We start from the raw sequence: 19,398 nt of genomic DNA on the forward strand, positions 1-19,398 counted from the left end.
ATCAGACACTAACACTGGAATCATGGAATTAATAAGGACCAGAGTTCTGAGACAGCAGTGAGTTTAGATAGACGTAAAACCAAAGTATTTCTTTCAAGTGAATACATCAAGAAAGATGTGACTTGTTAGAAAAATACCTTACTTCTCTGGAGTGGCCATGTTCACAAGCTCTCATTATATTTTGCAAAGTGCAACAGAGTAAGATCCACTCCTACTCACATCTCAGTCTCAGCCTAATTACTGTCATCATGCAATTAATATAAAAAATGTTTTTGTTATTCTCATCTTCCATGTGTATTCTCCTTTTACGTTTACTTTCTCTTCTTTTTCTTCTTTAATGCTGTATTTTATTATTTATTTGTTGTCGTTTTTTTCTGTGCACTAGTAGTTAATTATATTTTACATATGCTGGAAAATTCTAATAAAAGCACTAGGACTTAGAAAATAAACTTTTCTCTTTTTTTAATTAATGGAAAATCTGCAAGTTTAATTAGGCAACCCATTGAGATAAATGCATCAACAAATAAATTTCCCACTCATGAATGCAGCACTGCTAACAAGAAACTGCCTAGGAAGTTTCAATTCATTTGAGTACTGAAGTATTTATACCAAACAGATTTGGGCCAGATAATAGCTTTCCAATACAACCCAAGGATTACAGAGTGAACCCCAGCAGGGCAGCTGATTCTTAAGCACTGGGAAATCTCCCACTGGATTAGAGCACACATATTTTTCATTCAGAGTGACAGGAAAACAAGTGCATGCCAGGAAAATGCCTGAAGGAAGAAGAGGTTGATACAAAACTGTCCTTTGCAGGTAGTTGCTGCTGTATAAATAAACTGGTCCTGATGACCTGAAGAAGGGGAATTAAAAAGATTCTACTTAGTCTATGAGCCTCTTGTTTACAGTGCAGGTTATTTTTCTGTTTATACTCCTCACCATCTGAATCCAGAAAAGAAAAAAGTGAGCCTAGTCTGAGACTGCTGATACCAGCCACTGGTAAAAATTTAGCTTATTATGGGATTAGAAGTATCAAGAGAAAGGATACACAAGCATAAAACCTTAAAAAGAAGAAACATAATTGTTATTTTAAATAATAATCACAGAGTATGGGTCGTAACATTTATAAAAAAGTCGATGTTCGACATTAATAACAGACATAAGGAAGCAATCATATTTGTAAAAGAGATATTTATTTCTGGAGATTCAAAGAGACGTTGCACTTTTTTCTTTTGCATCAAAAAACAAACACTGTACTTGAGGAATCAGTTAAAAATAACAGAATAAAATGGAGGAAAAAGCACTATCAGTTCAGAATTTCCAACCTCTCTGCAATTTGCTTCCACTTAAGAACATGACTGGTTCTTCAGAGCAATAACTGCATAGCATCTGGGGGACTTCACAGGATCAAATAACTTCACAAGTCCAGACCAGGCAATGTTTTCCTGAAAATGATATATGATTGAAATGCATAAAAATGTGTTTGACTTACAAGCTAAAATATGGTAATATATATTTTGAAATACAAAATTGAAAATAAATAGAACTATCCTAATACAAAGCAGAAAAACTACTTATCTAATAAGAAAATCGGGGGAAAGTCTGTTGTGAAAAAATGGGCATCCATAACAGGATGTATTTTAAAGTAATTTAATTATTTCTGGTGCTATCAAGTGATAGCTTTTCACCTGCTTCATCAATAAAGCTTTGTTTTTAGGTTGAACTAGAACAAAGAAATTAAGGATCATGTCATATTCGTTTTATGTTGCACATTCTACTACTGAGCTAATTAACTGACTTTTCAAATGAATCAGGCCAGCTGGATCTGGTCATCACCCTGCATTTGGCTTTTATAATTTTTATTTTTCTTCCTAAATACATTTCGTGAATCAATCAGTATAAGATTAAATCCATGCATGTATTACATTTAGAAAAGGTGAATTAGTATTATATGCAGCAAGTTTGATCTCCCATCTTGGAAATCATACAGATTTCTATGCAATTTTTAACTGGTTGGCACTTGGGAAAATACATCATTATTTAACTATTTCAAATTGCTTCTCTGTAAAAATACCAGTTAGAACAAAGGCATACATTTAGTACAAAGCAGTTGTCCAAGTGCACCATGACAGAGAATAAAGTGAGTTTTCACTTATGATAAAATGGAGCCGTTAAAATGAAAGGTTTATAGTGGAAAAACACAGCTATTCATATGAATGGGTTTAAACTTTATTTTAAAATTTTATTTTGACCATGGCCCAGAGCAGAAGCTGGAAGATGCTACCATTTCCTCCTAGGAAATTATTACTTGTGTGAAAAATGTTTATTGGCACAGAAAAAGTATTGCCACTGCTTTCAAGCTAACCAGGCCAAGCTCAAAATCAGTGTTAGAAGAAAAAGCAATAATGGAAGAAGTCATCATGGAGTAAATGCAGCAGCATTTGTTTATTATGTCCCAGATCTATACTTGTAAAATATATGCAGGCTGCATGTTAGTCAAATGTACCTCAGCTGACCCATACAGTTAGGAAAGGTTGATCCTCTCTCATTATTAACTGATCTTAATTAAGAAACAGTAAAAGAAAGTCATAAACGTTTTGGATTGAATTCAAACATTTTTGAATTATATGTTCCAAAGCACATTAATTGGAAGTTCAAGTATTAACAGCACAATATTTGTTTATCATTTCCTAAATTTTTTAATTATTAAATATCTCATTATGTTGTATAAATTGAGATTTGCTGCACCTTTGATTAATTTATTTTTTACTATCTATTGACTAGTAATTACAATACAATTAAAAGAGCATAAACTTTACTGTTGCTGCTTTGTTGAAAATAAAAACATCTGCTGGGCATATGTTTATACTAAATGGAATGAATGCTTATACTTGTGCAAATATGATGAGAATAATAATTCTGCAACAGAGACTTTTCATCTGCACAGTAATAAATTGACTAAAATAGCCTCATTTCAGTGATGTAGCCTTTAGGTATCATGAAAGAGAATGCAAAAATACCTGCTCCTTTAGGTAGCAAAGACGATCCAGAAGTATTAAAACTTCTATGCAAGGAGCCAGAACAACCTTCAACTGAAAGAAAGATTAGATGTTAGAATCCTTTTGGGAAAGACAAGCAATACACTTCCACATGGCTACATTTCCTCAGAACAATTCCAGGAAGGTCAACCACATTTTAGGGGTTCTGTTGTACAAATGTCACCTTGCTAATTTTCCCTATGGGATGGACATCTTCAAAACAGATTATATTAAAATCAAAAATACATGGAATGCCATAAAGTCACGGAACTACGTTGTTTAGTTGGTTTTCAGACATTGTCCAACAAGAAAATAATATTAAATGTAGCAGAACAATTTTAAAGAGGGAAATAATCAATTTTAATAAAAAGAGTTTTTATGAAATAACTGCGTGGAGACAAGTCTAGATTTAAAAGGAGACTGACATTCCATTTTCCAGTGCAACAGTCCCTCTTGAGAAAGAATCTTCCATGTGTTGTTCACTTTATTACTTTACTTACACCTAATATAGTTCTGGAATAGGATATGCTCCAAAGTGTGGAAGGGGGAACTGCTTTGTTTCCTGAGATTGCATACCACAGTGTAAGACAGTCCACCTCCACATAAAACTTAACAGGGCTTTGTTCTAGACTAGCACATGTACACAAGGTAGTAGTATTATTCCCATAACTTTTACCATATTAAATGCTTCAAGCTCATTCATTCTGTGCTTGTACTTTTCATAGTAGTCCATTATACAGCTGTCTGGGAGCTGCAAGAGATTAAAAAAAGGTATCAAAGTTATTTTAGGTACTTTTTCAAGAGAACTTCAGAATTAAATATTGTCATACTACAAAATGAAATCTGTATTTTGTTTTTGAAATTAGCACTTTGCTAGTATTTATAATAGTTTTCCCATAGCAGTTTCTCAGTTCTTACTTACACTGTTCTTCACACAGCACTTTCCACTGACAGGAAATACTGAGAGATATCCTTATACAGAAAAGCTCCAGCCACTCTTAAATGAGAATTAGAGAGTAAAGTGGAGATAACATTCTCATTTCCTTTCCATGTACCTCATCCCTTCTTCACTTCCATGCCCAAGAGATTTATTTAAATAGCTGAGAATTAAACTCTGGTGCGAGACTAACATGGATGGTATTTCACAACCTACTATCAGATTCTGGAAATAATGCTTTGTCTCCCTGTGCACAAAATTACCCATCTTTAAAACACAACTTTCTCTACCGACTTTGAACTACTTCATGTTCCCTCTCTTCCCAATCACCTGATGTGAGTCTGCCAGCACTGCCACCATGACTGCAAACGCTGCAATTTGGGGCTGAATTTGATACACAGGCAGCTCAGGAACTTGGCCAAGCCTTTTCAGCCCTTGCTGGACAGTACAGCAGAGCAGCTGCTGCAGCTGTGACCATGACTGCTCTTCACATGTTCTCTATAGGGCAGCCAGACCACCACATCTCCTGGCTTTTGAAGGTCATGATGTGTCTGCTCTGCTGACCACAGTCCTGGACACTGAACAAGACACTTGAACTGGTCACGTACGGAACATGTCAAAGAAGTGGGGAGTAGGTTTGTAGCATTATTGCTGCTGAGAACAGCAGAGCTGAAAGAGCCTGATGCACTTCTGCAGTACTGGGAGTTTTGCAGTATGGCTGTTCTGTCATGGCTATGGAATGAAAGGGTCCAAACTCAGCAGAAAAGTTCTGCCAGATGTGTTGATGTGGTGCTGAGGGACATGGTTTGGTGGTGGACTTGCAGTGCTGAGTTAATGGTTAGAATTGCTGCCCTTAGAAGCCTTTTTCAGCCTAAATGCTTCTACGACTCTATGACAAAAGATTAGGAAAGCTAAGATGCTTAATAAATTTTTGCACATTTTATTAGAAGAATCATCTGAGAGCAGGTGGCTAATACAGTTGCAAAGAAGTAAAATCTTTGTCTAAAACAGGGAAACAAACCAGGAAATATTTAAAAAATATGTAAGTTTTCCAATCAAGTGAGTATTATAAACTTTATCCTGGGACAGCCAAGAAAGGGCTGAAGTGACCTCAGAACTATTACTCATTGTCACTGAGAAGTTCTCAAAGAGAGTATGTCAGACAGATAGCAGATATGTCTTTTATTATAGACCAGAAAGTTCAGGTTCAGTGCACTGAACAAGTGGAACAAATAAAGAATTTAAAACCACTGAAAGATAAGCAAATGTGTAATAACACAAAGTCATCAAGAATATATCACAAGTCAGTCTACTTCACTTGTAAGGATAAAAGGATCCACGACAGAGAAAAACAACTGATTCACACATATTGTGATTTCAAAAAAGATTTTTGATAACATTTCCCATAATAATTTTATAAGCAAATTTAGGAAACAAGCTTCAGATTAAAGTACTAAAAAGTGAGTGAGAACTGTTTGAAGTACCATAACCAGAGAGTGGCTCCTAATGAGTCTTTGAGCGACTGGAACGACCTGCTGACTGGAGGTCCATTATGGAATGCAGTATTTTCATTAAGAATTCAGACAATAGAACAGAAACCACATTAGCCAAGTCTGCAAATGTGCAACAGGAAGGCATTGCCAGAACTTAAAATAACTTTCAGAAACTGGAGCATTGCTTAGAGAAGAAGTTTGAAATGCTGTACAGAAAAGCAGAAGGGACTAGGCTCAGGCAGAAATAATCAGCTGTTCAGGACGGGGAGCACCAAATGACAGTCTGGAAGACAGAGCAGATCATAAGCTGAGTGAGAGCCACAGTTGTGCTACTGCAAAAAAAAGCAATCACCATTCTGTGACATGTATGGGAGAGCAGCCTGCAAAGTGCAGGAAGTAATCCTTCAACTCTGGCAGTGGAAAAGCTCTAGCTGGAATACTGCATCCATTTTTGGGCATCAGATTTCAAAGAAAGAAATGAACTGTCTGAAAAAGCCCTGAGAAGGAAAATAGATCAGAGATCTAGAAAACTTGACCTGTGAAGAAAGACTCAGAGAACTGCAACTGATCAGGCTAAATGAGACAAAATTGAGAGTGGGGATAATAACAGTTTTTACAAGGCTATCACCAAGAAGTAGGGAACAGTTTGTTCACTGTGTGATAGGGCAAGAACTAATGGGCTTGAATTGCAGGGGAAAAAAAAAAAAAGAAAAAAGAAAAAAAAAGTCAGTCAAAACGTGAACATTTTCTCTTAGAGGTTAATTAAGGACTGGCAAGGCTGTCAGTCTCCATCACAGGAAGCTTTTAGAAGATCTGACAAATATTATTTTCAGGAATGATACATAATTTTAACTCTGCTTTAAAACAAGAGATCAGAAAAAAACCTTTTGTGGTATTTCAGTCATATTCTTTTAATTTATAAAGTACATTTTCCCTACTGCAAAGGCAAGGTTGAGTAGTTTATCCAGCAGTACTAAAGTGGACTAGCAAGAATTTTTTTGGTCTTATTACTATTTTATTTTCTGTAAAGCTGTGCAAATATTTTAGAGTTCTTTTTGTTTTTCTCTTCCCCTCTAAACAGTCAAACCAATTAAAATATATCAGTCATGAAATAAACAAAAGAGTTTATTTAACCTCTGCCCTGTAAGCTTTTCATTTCAACTGAGTATTAATAGGGTTTTAGTATAATGGATTTTTGAAATTACAGGCTATTTGGAATTAAAATACAAAGATCTATATTTGGAAAAATGTGATCTTGAAATCTTTCTGCTTTTGCTCCCTTTATGTTCTCCATTTTCCAAGACAAAACATTCAAATTAAAAGAAAACAAGCTGTGAAATGTTTGGTAAATAAAAAGTAGGTCAAAAATGTCTCCACCATATACAAGTATGTGCTTTTCCATTCCTTCCCTGCCTATTACACATTTTGACAGAACACCTCCTGCTGCCATGGATAGATCAGGTACTATTCCAAACTGTGCCTCAGATAAAGGTTTGGTGAGCGAACCAATTCAGTGAAACAGCTCAGCTGGAAAAGAGCAAAAGTGTCTGTCTGAAAAGCATTGGTAGAGAAGGGCACAAAAATGGTAGTTAGCTGTGTGTTCAATTTACTGGAAGACATCTAAAACCCAAATAACACTGGCTTTGTCTGAAATTGCAACAGCTTTCCACCTGCCTTCGGTACCTAACACAACCTTCAGCTTTCTTTCCAGGGTGAAGTAGGAGTAGTTTACTCTTGCCATTTCTGAAGAAGAATTGTACTTCCACATGTAAAGCAAGCCCCATTCAGCCACTGAAGTTATCCAAGCAACTGTACTCTGCATTGCCACTCACCTGTGTATGCAAAAATATTCTTCATATATATGCACTGAACTTTTTGCTTACATTTTGACACTGAAACTATGAACATGAAAAAACTCAAATACATGTATTTGTCGTAATAATGACTCTGCACTCAAAGATCCTACTTATGTTATTGACATTCAAGTGACCTTCATTTAATTTTGGCCAGTATTTCTTTCCTGATACAGCTACAATGTCTCCTGGTCTTTATCAGGTTGCCAACAAAAGGACCTTATCTCTTTGTACTGTGATGGTGGTGCAAGCTTTATTTTGAACTGATTTCTTTGAGGATGGATGTGGGCACTCAAACAACTGAAACAAGCAAGAGGAGTTAGCAAAGTCTCCAGTGACCTAGTTGTTACAATACCATATATAATATACCATATATATCATAAATACCATATGGTGGAGATGGCACTAAACATGAGCCATAGGACTGGCTGATCCATTTTGAACACGGTGAGAGCTCTGAGAGCACGTGAGATACCACACACCTGAGCACAACCAGCTTGGACTGCAGTCCAAGGCACACTGATACAGCACAGGCTGAAAAGAAAACACTCAGGCACAAGGTGTGAGGCAATTACTGATAACCACACTTCATGTTTCTTCAGAGAACATTTTTTCAGAGCTGTATCCTTTCCTAGACTAAGAGTACTTTCACTGAACGAAAGTCGCTTTTACTGTCCAATGCTACACATGCCCTCGACAGAAGAGACAGCCTAAGGATGCTATTCCACAGTCTGCTAGATGCAATTCCTCTTTGCTATCTCAAAGGGACTGCTTCTTCCTGCACTGACTGCACAACTCCATGTTTCCTCTCTCTCCTTGTACCAGTGTGATCAGGAACACTGACAAGACTACAAGAAAACTGTGAGGCAATCCTTCTAGCAGAGCAGAGTCTTAGATCAGTTCAAAACACTGGGGAGAACATACTGAAGAGGAAATTTTAAAACTTTTCCATGACTCAGGTAGTTAAAAATAATGTAATGTTACATATTGTAAAATAATGTAAAACAGATCATGAAACTACTGAGTGGATTAAGTTTATTTAGAACTTTGTTTAAAATGCATTTCAAATGAATGCAATCTATATTATTTATAATTATGCTTAATTGATATACAAGTCACATCTCTTAGGACTCTTCATCAGAGTAAAATGCTACAGTACTGTAACTGGGATAGTATTTTGTCTATGTGAAAAACAGTTATGCTTAAAAACAGCATTATGTGCTTATACTTTATAGAGTGCTATGCAAGTGTTACCTGAGCCATCATTTAGTACTTCCCTAACTAACGAAGGAAACAGGAAGTCTGTGAGATTAAATTCCTTCTGTCCAAGAAAACAGTGAAGGAAGTCAACTCTTCAACAATTGTAAAATGCATTAAGTGTGTAAATCCATGTACTACCTTCATTTTTTGACTGCTTAGTCTCAGTTAATTGCTGTTTCAGGATTCAGGGGAAAATGAAGAGTATTGTTTTGGCTTTGGCTCCATGTTTGCCCAGTGGCTGAACACAATAAAACATACCAAATTAAAAATATTCTTAGCAAAGACCAACCAGTTTCAGATATTCACTGTCATTTCAGGATATCCACCCTAACGCTGGCTGTGGGGTAGACATTAAGATGATGAGAAATCTCAGGCTAGAAGTCCCTCTCTTTTCCAATTTCTGCAAAAATTCATTTTAGTTCTCGGTACAGCAGCATATATTCGGGTTAGTTAATGTCTTAATGTATTACACAATTCCACTACTGACAGTTTCCCAGTCTTAAGTGAGTGGCTTTTCAACACTTTTTAAAGCAAGAGAAAATTAAGACACACAGTAAGCTTCATGTTGTCTCTCTTCATTTGCAAACTGCATTTTATGATATTCCACTCGTGACTGCTGAGGAGAATTTAAAAGTCAAAGACAGTCTATAGTAAGCTAAGAGTAACCCATCTCCCTTATCAAATGTAAAAAAACCCTGAACTTGTCTGATAAAAAATAAGCAATTAGTGAAAAAAAAAAAAAGTATTTTTGCTTAAATTCTGATTTCAATACTGTCTACCAGCTTTAACACTAAAATTAAATAGTCCGGATTTTTCAAAAGCACCAAGTCAATAGATCCCAAAGGCTGTCAGACACACATCCAGGCCTTAGCTTTGTAAGCACTTTCTTCATTTAATCACCTGAAGCTAGCCCCAATGAAAGATCTTTTGCTAATCTACCCCAGTAAGAACAGGACACCAGAAAACATAAAGAGTTTTGAGTTTTCTTTCTTAAAAACTCTAGAAATACATAAATACTTATATAAGGAGATTTTACCATGGCAATGCTATTTGTAGCACTTACTGCCTTAAGCAGCAATCAGATGTGTTAATAAAGAGGCTTCATTTTAAATGCATTTGCAAAGCAGCTACAAACAGCTGGAACATGTTCTGAGCTGAAGAGAAAGGAATTGCTCTCGCTGCTTGAAAGCAACAAAGGCTAACAAGTATCAGAGGGGCCAGCTACTCCAGGAGAGACGGCAGGGATGAATGCTCCATTCTCCCAAAAGAGGGTTCCCTGTCCACGTCAATTAGGTAAAACATGAATAAAAGGGAAAAGAAATCTTGCGATAAAAAGAATTTCTCCAAAATCTATGTGAACCTTAACGCTCTGTCTGTACAACGCAGAATCTATAGAAAGACAGTGAACTATGACAAAGAAAACAATCAGGAACAAAATATTGCTTTGGTATGTATCCAGAGCAATTACTGCAGCCCTGTGCAGGGATCTCTAGATATGGCCTTCTACAAGCACAAAGGAGCAGCTTTTCACAAGCCCTTGTCCTCATGGGGCACTTCAGCCACACCAGTATCTGCTGGAGGGACAACACAGCAGCGCATAAGCAACCCAGGAGGCTCCTGGAATGCATCGATGAGAACTTCTTCCCTTGAGACAGGGGAGCCAATGCTCTCAGTTCTCAGCAATAAAGAGTGCCTGGTGGGGAATGTGAAGCTCAAGGGGAAGCCTGGGCTGCAGTGACCATGGAGTGGTGGAATTCACGGTCCTTGGGGCAGCAAGGAGAGCGCACAGCAAACTCATTATCCTGGACTTCAGGAGACCAGACTTCTGGGATTAGCTTGACAGAGTACCATGGCATAAAGCCCTGGAGGGAAAAGGCCAGTAAAAGCTGGTTAATACTCAAGGGCTACCTTCTCCAAGCTTAAAGAGGAAGTAAAAAATGCCATGAGGTCAGTATGGATGAACAATGATCTTCTGGCCAAACTAAACAACAAAAAGGAAGCCTACCTAGAGTGGAAGCAAGGTAGCCTGGGAAGAATACAGAGATATTGTCTGAGCAGACAGGAATCAGGTTAGGAAAGATAAAGCTCTCAGAGAATTAAACTTGACTGACATCAAGAGCAAGAAGCTTCTATAGGTACGTGTGCACTCTCCAGAACCAGAGACTGGTTACACAGCTTACGGAGAATGCTGAGATACTCAACAACTTTTTTGACTGAGTCTTCATCAGCAAGTGTTTCAGCCACACCAGTGCAGAAGGCAAAGGCAGGGACTGACTAAATGAAGAACTGCTCCTTGTAGGAGAAGATCAGGCTCAAGAAGATCTTAGGAGCCTGAAGATGCACAAGTCCATAGGAACTGACGAGATGCATCTGTAGGTCCAGAAGGAACTGGCAGATGAAGTTGCTAAGCCACTATCCAGCATATTTGAGAAGGCATGTCAACCTAGCGAAGTTCCCATGGAAAAAAGGAACACAATCCGTAACTCATTTTCAAAAAGGAAAAAAAACTGAAGGCCTGGGGAACTACGGGTTCCTTGATGCCTAAGATCATGCATCAGATCCTCCTGAAAACTATGCTAAGGCACACGGAAAATAAAGAGGAGACTGTTGGCAGCCAACACAGCTTCATTAATGGCAAACTGTGCCTTCAAATCAGGTGGTCCTCTATGAAGGGGTTACAGAATTGGTAGATAAGGAAAGAGCAACTGATATTGTTACCTGGACTTGTGCAAAACATTTCACATTATCCCATGTGACATGCTCGTCTCTAAACTGGTGGATAAAGAATTCACTGAATGGCCACATTAAAAGAGTTGTGGCCAGCAGGCTAAGAGTGCTGGGGCTGCGCAGCCTGGAGAAACGGAGATTCTGAGGAGACCATAAAGGACCTTCCAGTACCTAAAGGGCACCTACAAGAGAACTGGAGAAGTACTTTTCACAAGGGCATGTAGTGACAGGACAAAATGACTGAGGACAGGTTCAGATTACATAAGGGAGAAATTCTTCACTATGGGGGTATGAGACACTGGCACAGGTTGTTGAGAGAAGCTGTGGATGCCCCATCCCTGGTAATGTTTAAAGCAAGACTGGATGAGGCTTTCAGCAACCTGGTGAAAGGTGTCCCTGCCCACAGCAGGGGGGTTTGAACTAGATGATCATTAACATCTCTTCTATCATTTTATGATCCACAGCCCACAGAACAATTCCATTAATTCTGAAGCTAGAAGCAATATAACCACACTTGTGAAGCAGCATGCTTACACTAAAAGACCTTTCTCTGCCCTCATAGAATGAGAATGTTTTATCAGAAATTCAGTTGTGATTTATACCTCATTTTTACTACTGAGATGAAAAGATGTGTGAAGGGAATGGTCCTGTACCAAAAGGCAGAAAAAATTATTTCATTTGCATCTAAGTGTTTAATTGACAGGCTCTTCCACACTAAAAAGAAACACCATGAATGGAGGAAATTATTTTGGCTCACTTGATAGGAAACTTCAGTGCTTGAACAGCAATTCTTAACAATGAGTGATGCTAGGTTATTGATAAATGCCTTTTATTTTTTGTAGAAAATCTATTTTACTATGCTGTTTCACTCTAACTCATTTCTGATTGAGACTCTTTTCATAAAGAGTCAATTCTTGCTTCACATAAGCAAAAGCTTCACATCTATTTCACAAAAGAAAGAAGCAGAGGGGTTTCTTCACATGAATTATTGGCAGGATTCAAGAACTTATCTTTAATTAAAATCAACAGCCAAAACAACCTTACTATTTGGATAATTACACCTGATGAGTTTTCATTAGGGTAATAGTTAGCAAAAGGCACACACTTACAAAAGTGAGTATCAAGGCAGGTTAGGTGTTTTATATACTTGCACTCTTTATCCTGCCTCCACAATTGTCCAGACTGGAAAATGACCAGATTGCCCCAGAGCTACCTTTTGATCAGAAACAGAGGTATTGGTGTGTATAAAGGAAGCAGCTCTGATGCTTATCATAAACCATTAAGTTTGGAGGAGTGTTTACATCCCACAGTACAGATTCAGCTCCAGTGATAAAAACCATTCAAGATTTTACCATACATGAACAAGCTACCAAACCCTGGCAGGGACTCCTAAAAACAGCGCCTCTACCCCTCTGTTTTCCTTTCCAGCACTTTTATTATCATACAGAGATGAAATTCTTTTTAATATTCTGATAAGCCTAGTAAAAGATTGGAGACTCGCAATTTCTTGACTTCTGTATTTTAGAAAATATCTTTGCACATGTAAAACAGAGACCCATATGGAAACAATTGTTTCTCATAGTTCTCTGGTTGTATTATACTGTGTCACTAAGTTTCAGCTGCTTTTTAATATAACCTAAACATATTTATGCATTAAGACAATGATTGCCTCCCTTTTTTTTTGTGAATGACAAGGACATTTTGGATTATTCTAGAAGTATGCTTCATATATGCTTACTCCCACCTTATATTCATCCCAAGGCATCAGTTTTTGTCCACTGCCAGAGACAAAGCAGACATTTGGTCTATGCAGTACAGCTGCTCTTTTGTTCATTTCTAAATAGAGCTAAAAAAACAAATTCCACATAAATTTCTCCTTGATTTTTGTTATCTTTCAGAGCAAATGTTTAGGCTTTATCACGTTTCTAGCTACATAAGTATTTTTTTTTTTCCTGAAGTGAGGCATTTAACACATTCTCCAATATTGTGTAGATACAGTGCTGACTCCACCATGAAAATTGCAGGATCAGAACCACTGTTAAGGGAGCAACAACAACTTTCCTCTCAGTAGTATGAAAATAGCACTGGTTTTGTGCTGCTGCAGATTTCAATATAGCTGGGAAATAAAAAATAATATTGTTTACATCAGCATAAAATCCAGCCTTCAGTATGCAGCCAGCTGCACATAAAATGAGGAGAAACATGAGCAAAAGTGAGCATTTACTTGAATCAGGTCTTCAGCAGCCACATAAATGTGCAGCTTGAAATAGTGCTGACAGACATCTTTGTCTCAGGGCAACTTGCATTTGTCCAGACCCTTCTTAGCAAAAGGCAACATATCTAAAATCAGACCTATTGAAACAAACTTTCGATTCTTACTGGTTTTAAAGAAAATATCTTGTGAATTGATTATTACACAAACAATCCACTATTACTTTTGGGTGACTGTACACACATGAAGAAAGATGCAATTTTATTTCTAGCTAAGGTGAATGCATCTTGTTAGTGCCTATTCATACAGAAAAGCAAACAGGTAACTACATTTGCTAGATGTGATTTCCTAACTAAGGAATTAAATACAATCCTTTTAAAATACAGCAGACTTCAGGCATAAGTCCTTTTCCTAATGCTGTCAAGATGATTCCAATGTCATTCGAATTTACTTGCTTATTTGATTTTGCCTGTTTCTCCTAGTTTATGCTTTGATGCGCCTGGCAAATTTTAAGTCATTTGACATTTTGACTACAGGTTTTAAACATTACTTTACCAGGGGCTGCAACAACATTCAGCTTAAATATTTTACATGGTTACACTCCCACTTTTCCTTTGATTGTACTTAATTTGTTAACAATCTGTCTAGTACTCTCTAGTGTCTCCTCTGCTCAACTTGTTCTCACAACATGGTTGTGATCTTCACACAGTCATATTCCATGCCTAATGCTATGTTGCCATCTGTTGACCAACTGAGCAGTTGTAGGACTACGACTAAGACAAGACTCAAGAACATAAATAAAATCTCCAAAAGATTTTAAATCTCTACTTTATATTTACTTCTTTTTCTCTGTCTAACAAAGTGATTTAATATCTTAATATGTTTCCTTAACATTTACTAATTTAAAGGTATGAAGTCTTCAAATATAATATTCATACAGCAATATATGACATAAATCAAGTCAATGGCTCAAACACTGCATTGTGGTGCTGACTTAAGAACTTATATGGATATAACAATTTCATATAGTCACTAATTAGTGACTCACCTTTGAATCATCCAGTTCCAGCTTTTTCAGAGATCGTCTGACATAATCTACGAAGGAGGATGATTTGGAGAAGGTTTTTCCAACATGTCGATCACTGCAAATACAGTACCCAGGTGTAACTTTTACACATCCAACAACAGAAATTCATGTGTTTTTAACAAAAGAAATAAATCAGTTGGATGGCTACTACTGCCAAGTTGGCAAGAACTTTCTTTTTTCTTCCTTCCACTTAAAACTAGCTAACACTTGAAGTAACTTCTAGACACAGCAACTGGGTAACTGTATTACGGTTATAACATGGTTCTTATTTTGCCTAAAATTTTGAGAGATATTTGAAGTTTCTTTTTAATTTCTTAAGTAACTTTTTTTTTCCTTTTATGAATGATGAAATTATTATGTCCATTGACAGATATTTCCTTCCATACTTCTATATTATTTCCATAATCTAACATAATTCTGCTGTAATTTATTTAACACCAACCACTGGACTGAGAAAATGTCACTTTTGCTTGTTACCTGGTGTTCTTATCCTTTCAATTTTTATTTCATTAAATGATGCCAGAATTCTGTCCTGTTCAAAACTCAATAGCTTGCATTTTAAGTCAGACAAAAATGTGTGTTGTTTCAAAACATATGTCAAAATAATGCACAAAGGAAGAATGAATCCTAGCAGACTACTTGTCTGTGCTTAAAATACCTTAGAGAAACAACACACAAATTTTCTTTTTAGTCTGAATTCACTTTCTTGACTTAGTCTAACATTATTTCTCCTCTAGATGTGCAGGGTAGGAGTTAAATATTTAGGTACTGAATTATATAATAAGAGATACACTCTCCCCATACCCTCCCAGTGAAAAACTGAATAGAAGTATATTAGTTTCGAACTTTTCTCCCTCTTTATTCTTAGCAAAATGTATCTCCTTATCTAAAACCCAGAACTAATATCTGAGGTCAACAGAATTCAAAGGATTTCAATGCAGTTCTAATGCTGTTTAGGTGTCAAGGACCCTCACTCATTGAGAATTATTTTTGTTTTCATATTTAATATTCAGATGTGCCTAAACATTTAGGCTGATACAGTCTGAAAATCAGTTAATGATTATGTTGTTATGTCATTCCTAGGAATATGGGCATTTAATGTCATGCTCAGAAAAAAAAATGGGGGTGAGAAAGGTCTTGCCAAGGGAGCCATTGTGCTCATTACAGACATACAATCTTAATTATTTCCTCCAAATTATACTTCCTTCAAAACATGAAAAATCTACCTCACAGTTTTTCTTTTCTTTACAATTTAGCAGCCATGACTTTTTGTGTAATATTTTATGCAATTTTAAAATAAAGAAACATTTCTTCTTTCAGGATTTGACCTTCTGAAGGGTAGGTAATCTGTCAGACTCTACATCTAGTCAGTTTTAAGAGTATTTGCATTAAGTACTTATTTTAGATCAGAGTATACTTCTGAAGTGAATTTTCTGGCTTTCCTCACCTCTCATGCCTTGGCTCACACCATGAAATAGTATCAGAGCTCAAAAAATGGGTTATTTTCAAACTAAATTAAACAGGTAGGTGTGCTTCTGGATGTGCTCCAAGTTCTAACAGGCCTACATCCCACAGACTAAGATAAAATCTAATCCAACTGCAACCACAGAAGAGAATAATGTAGATGTCAGGTCCTCAACAGCAGCTCTCCAAATCCCATTCCTAAAAGAAAGCAGCACTTTCTAGTGTAGGCACAGGCAGTGAGTAAGCTCTTTGGAGCCATGATGGCCATCGAGCTGTCAGCAGTTTTTCTCAGGACAAACAGAAATGCCTTCTTCCTTCTGCAGTATCAAAGCTCCCAGGACCTCTGCATGACAGGGACTGCCAGGACTGGCACTGACTTTTCAGTGCATTTGCTGAGAATTCTCAGGTGAAGATGTGCTTTACCCAGTACCAAAGAGGGCCTGTTTCAGCTACAGGTAAAGGAAGGGCATACATTTGTGACATGGATTTAGGATGAGCAAATCTATCTTGCATTTTAATACCAATGTGTATACACAACCTGATGAGACTGATTCCTACATCCTTCTGCTTTCCAAAACACTCTCTGCAACACAGAGGTGAAAGAGAATCAGATCAATCTCTGGTTGTTATTATGTGAATGCAGAGCTTCCTACCTTTTGGTGACACCATAAATTTCTTCTATAATAACCTGAAGAACAGCTCGATAAAACAATGATTCTGTAGGCAGCTGCAAAAAATTTTACAACAGCAAGGATTTAAAATTGGCACTGAAATTAAGATCAGAGCAACAAAAGCAGTACTGTTTTCCTTAACTATTTATTGAGTTGTATACTTTACAATCAGTCATACCAGATTTAAGAAGACAATTTACTAATGTTCTTGCATCCAGTTAAAATTATGTTTTTAAGTCAGATTCTAACACAACCATAAATGCAAGAAAAGAAAAACAAACCCAGACTCTCTTGATGGAAAGAAAGACAACAGAGAAAAAAGCACTGTTCATGATCCAAATTCTAATATGCAAAATAAATAACAATTATCTAAGTTGTTTTGAAGACAAAAGGAGAAATTACCTAGCTGAATCATCTATGGTCAGACTGTAGTCTGAATCACGCAGAAAGTACTGTGCTCAAAAAAAAAAGTACTAAAAATTTCATATATTTGTCTATGGAAAATCTGTTTGCATAAAACCAGCTAATGACTGCCAATTAAAAATTCACAGAAAAAGACTGCTGGGGTCAGTGGGCTTACTGTATATGGAAAGTCTCTCAGCCTGGCCTTTTAAATACTTGCACAGTTGGTGCCCACCATCCCTTAAGGATAATTTGCACAACAATAATTCAAAATATTCACAGGGGAAAAATATACAGGGATTAAAAAGGAGAATCACGATGTTTCTAACCGGTTCAAGCTTTTGTCATAACAATGTCTGTTTTTACACTAGTTGATAAAACATTGGGATAGAGTGATCCAAACCAGGGATATCAGAAGGACATTTGCACTGAATTTATGTATTAACTGAAAGATAGCAAAGGAAGTTAGGATGGATAGTTTAATGACTTAGATTTTAAGTTGTGCTTTTTTTCTCAGACTCTCAATTGTCAAAGAAAACAGATTCACTAAGTACAACCACAGCAATAAAAACGTGATTTCATGATGACACATGCTATCTATCAGGATTTGACATAGTGTAGACCAGTATTTCAGATTCCAGATATGCAGAAGTTCAGTAAAAGGCCATGGATTAAGAACATTCAAGGGGGGAAAAACACATTTTATCGTAGAATGGCTAAAATAAACAGTATTACTTACCATTTGGCCAACTGCAACTCGCTCCAAAGCCTTTAAGAGTCAAGGAATTAAATTGCTGATATGTTTATTCTTTATCATAACATTTTATAAACACATGGTATAAAAGTCAGAGGAGATGACATTTTAAAAGATTAATGGTGTGAAACAACATGAGCTTGCACACTTTAAAGTGTTAATACCTTTAGGCACTCATAAGCAGCTACTCCTGTTATTTTGGTTTCTTTATGGGAGAAGCAATGACATCCAACTGTGTGGAAACAGATGCATGAAAAATTTGCTTGTTTTTCTGTCTATTGCACAAGAATTTCAGAGGATTACTTTTTCTGAAAGAGCTAAAAACAAATGAATTTTTCTTGAATCTGTTTCTACTGAAATACAAGTAATTCACTTTGCATATTTAATCATTTAAAAGTAAATACCAGTTCAATGGACATTATTAGTTGCAATCGCTAGTACTCAGATAAACGGAACTGCTGCAGGCAAATAAAGTACCTTAAGAGAGACTGCAGTTTAAAATACTGTGCATTATTTTTCACTAGAGTCTTCATCTATAAATGCTGATGTAGATATGAGACTACTTGATTTTTATGATGCATAGCAACAAAGTATGACAAATAATTAGAAACATATAATATTCTTTCACAGTTAAAACGATAATGTGCGTACAAAAATTTCAACAGAGTTTTGAAGATTGTAGTAGAAATGAAGACAAAACCTCAGTATCTGATTATCTGATACTACATCAAATTAGGTAGCAAACCAAAAATCCCTTGCCATTTTCAGATTATTATCACCCTTAGTCCCAAACTTCACTATAGTAAATAAGACTGCATGTTACACAATCACCCACTCTTCTTTCTCCTTATTATAGAACTAATCTTGTACTTCACACTGTTCTTCAAACACAGTCCACATAGCTGCAGTTCCTCCACTCATGGCTTTGGCCAGCTATCAGGTTTGCCTTTTGCTCCACAAGCTCTCGTAACAGCAGCTATCTGCTACTGCTGAGGAGATGGTATGGGTTCCAAGACATATTGTAAGGCTCTGGAACTGTAACTCCTGCCCAACACCTCTGGCTCTTGGCAATTCAACCAATTTGAACTCAGTGTCACTGCTCAGCAGACCTCCTGCTAACCAGCCATTAGCCCAAGAAATGTGGGTGCTTAGTGGCTCTGTGCTGGCTCCATTGTACATCCTACATGGCAAGGAAAATCCTAGTCATGAAAAATGCACACAGATGATTGTAAACATAACAGGAGAAGTATCTAGTTACACAGGAGAACTCTGCCTTTTGTGAATATTCAAACAAAAGGTTTTTTAATTGCCAAATTTCTGTGATTTCTGAGACATCTAAAATAGATATATATAGCATGATCAGTACTCTCTTGGGGGTCATTTGCTTACAAAATTTATCTTCCTACCATTGCTGAAAAACAGCCCAACCTTTTTCTGTCCAAAAGAAATGGAATAGGAAACAGCTAATGTGTCAGCTGAGGAAGGACTGGTATTGTATGA

At 36.8% G+C, this 19,398-nt stretch overlaps 1 protein-coding gene across 6 annotated transcripts in view; it reads right to left on the reverse strand.

Annotated features, from left to right (window-relative positions):
* Window positions 1–1,174: 1,174 nt before the first annotated feature.
* Window positions 1,175–19,398, reverse strand: part of METTL25 (methyltransferase like 25) — a 44,834-nt gene continuing 26,610 nt past the window's right edge. For 4 of the 6 annotated variants that reach the window (XM_086887827.1, XM_086887830.1, XM_086887832.1 and 1 more), the window contains 7 exons: window positions 17,884–17,913; window positions 16,725–16,798; window positions 14,569–14,662; window positions 13,053–13,154; window positions 3,715–3,789; window positions 3,021–3,092; window positions 1,175–1,445 (listed from right to left, as the gene is read on the reverse strand). In XM_086887827.1, coding sequence (XP_086743953.1) covers window positions 1,347–1,445; window positions 3,021–3,092; window positions 3,715–3,789; window positions 13,053–13,154; window positions 14,569–14,662; window positions 16,725–16,798; window positions 17,884–17,913 — 546 coding nt within the window. In that variant the 3' untranslated portion in view covers window positions 1,175–1,346. The remainder of the gene's footprint in view (window positions 1,446–3,020; window positions 3,093–3,714; window positions 3,790–13,052; window positions 13,155–14,568; window positions 14,663–16,724; window positions 16,799–17,883; window positions 17,914–19,398) is intronic. The other 2 variants (XM_086887828.1, XM_086887829.1) reach the window with 2 other exon arrangements.

Source organism: Cyanistes caeruleus, chromosome 4, assembly GCF_971803275.1.
Source record: "Cyanistes caeruleus chromosome 4, bCyaCae1.hap1.1, whole genome shotgun sequence".
NCBI classification, from domain to species: domain Eukaryota; kingdom Metazoa; phylum Chordata; class Aves; order Passeriformes; family Paridae; genus Cyanistes; species Cyanistes caeruleus.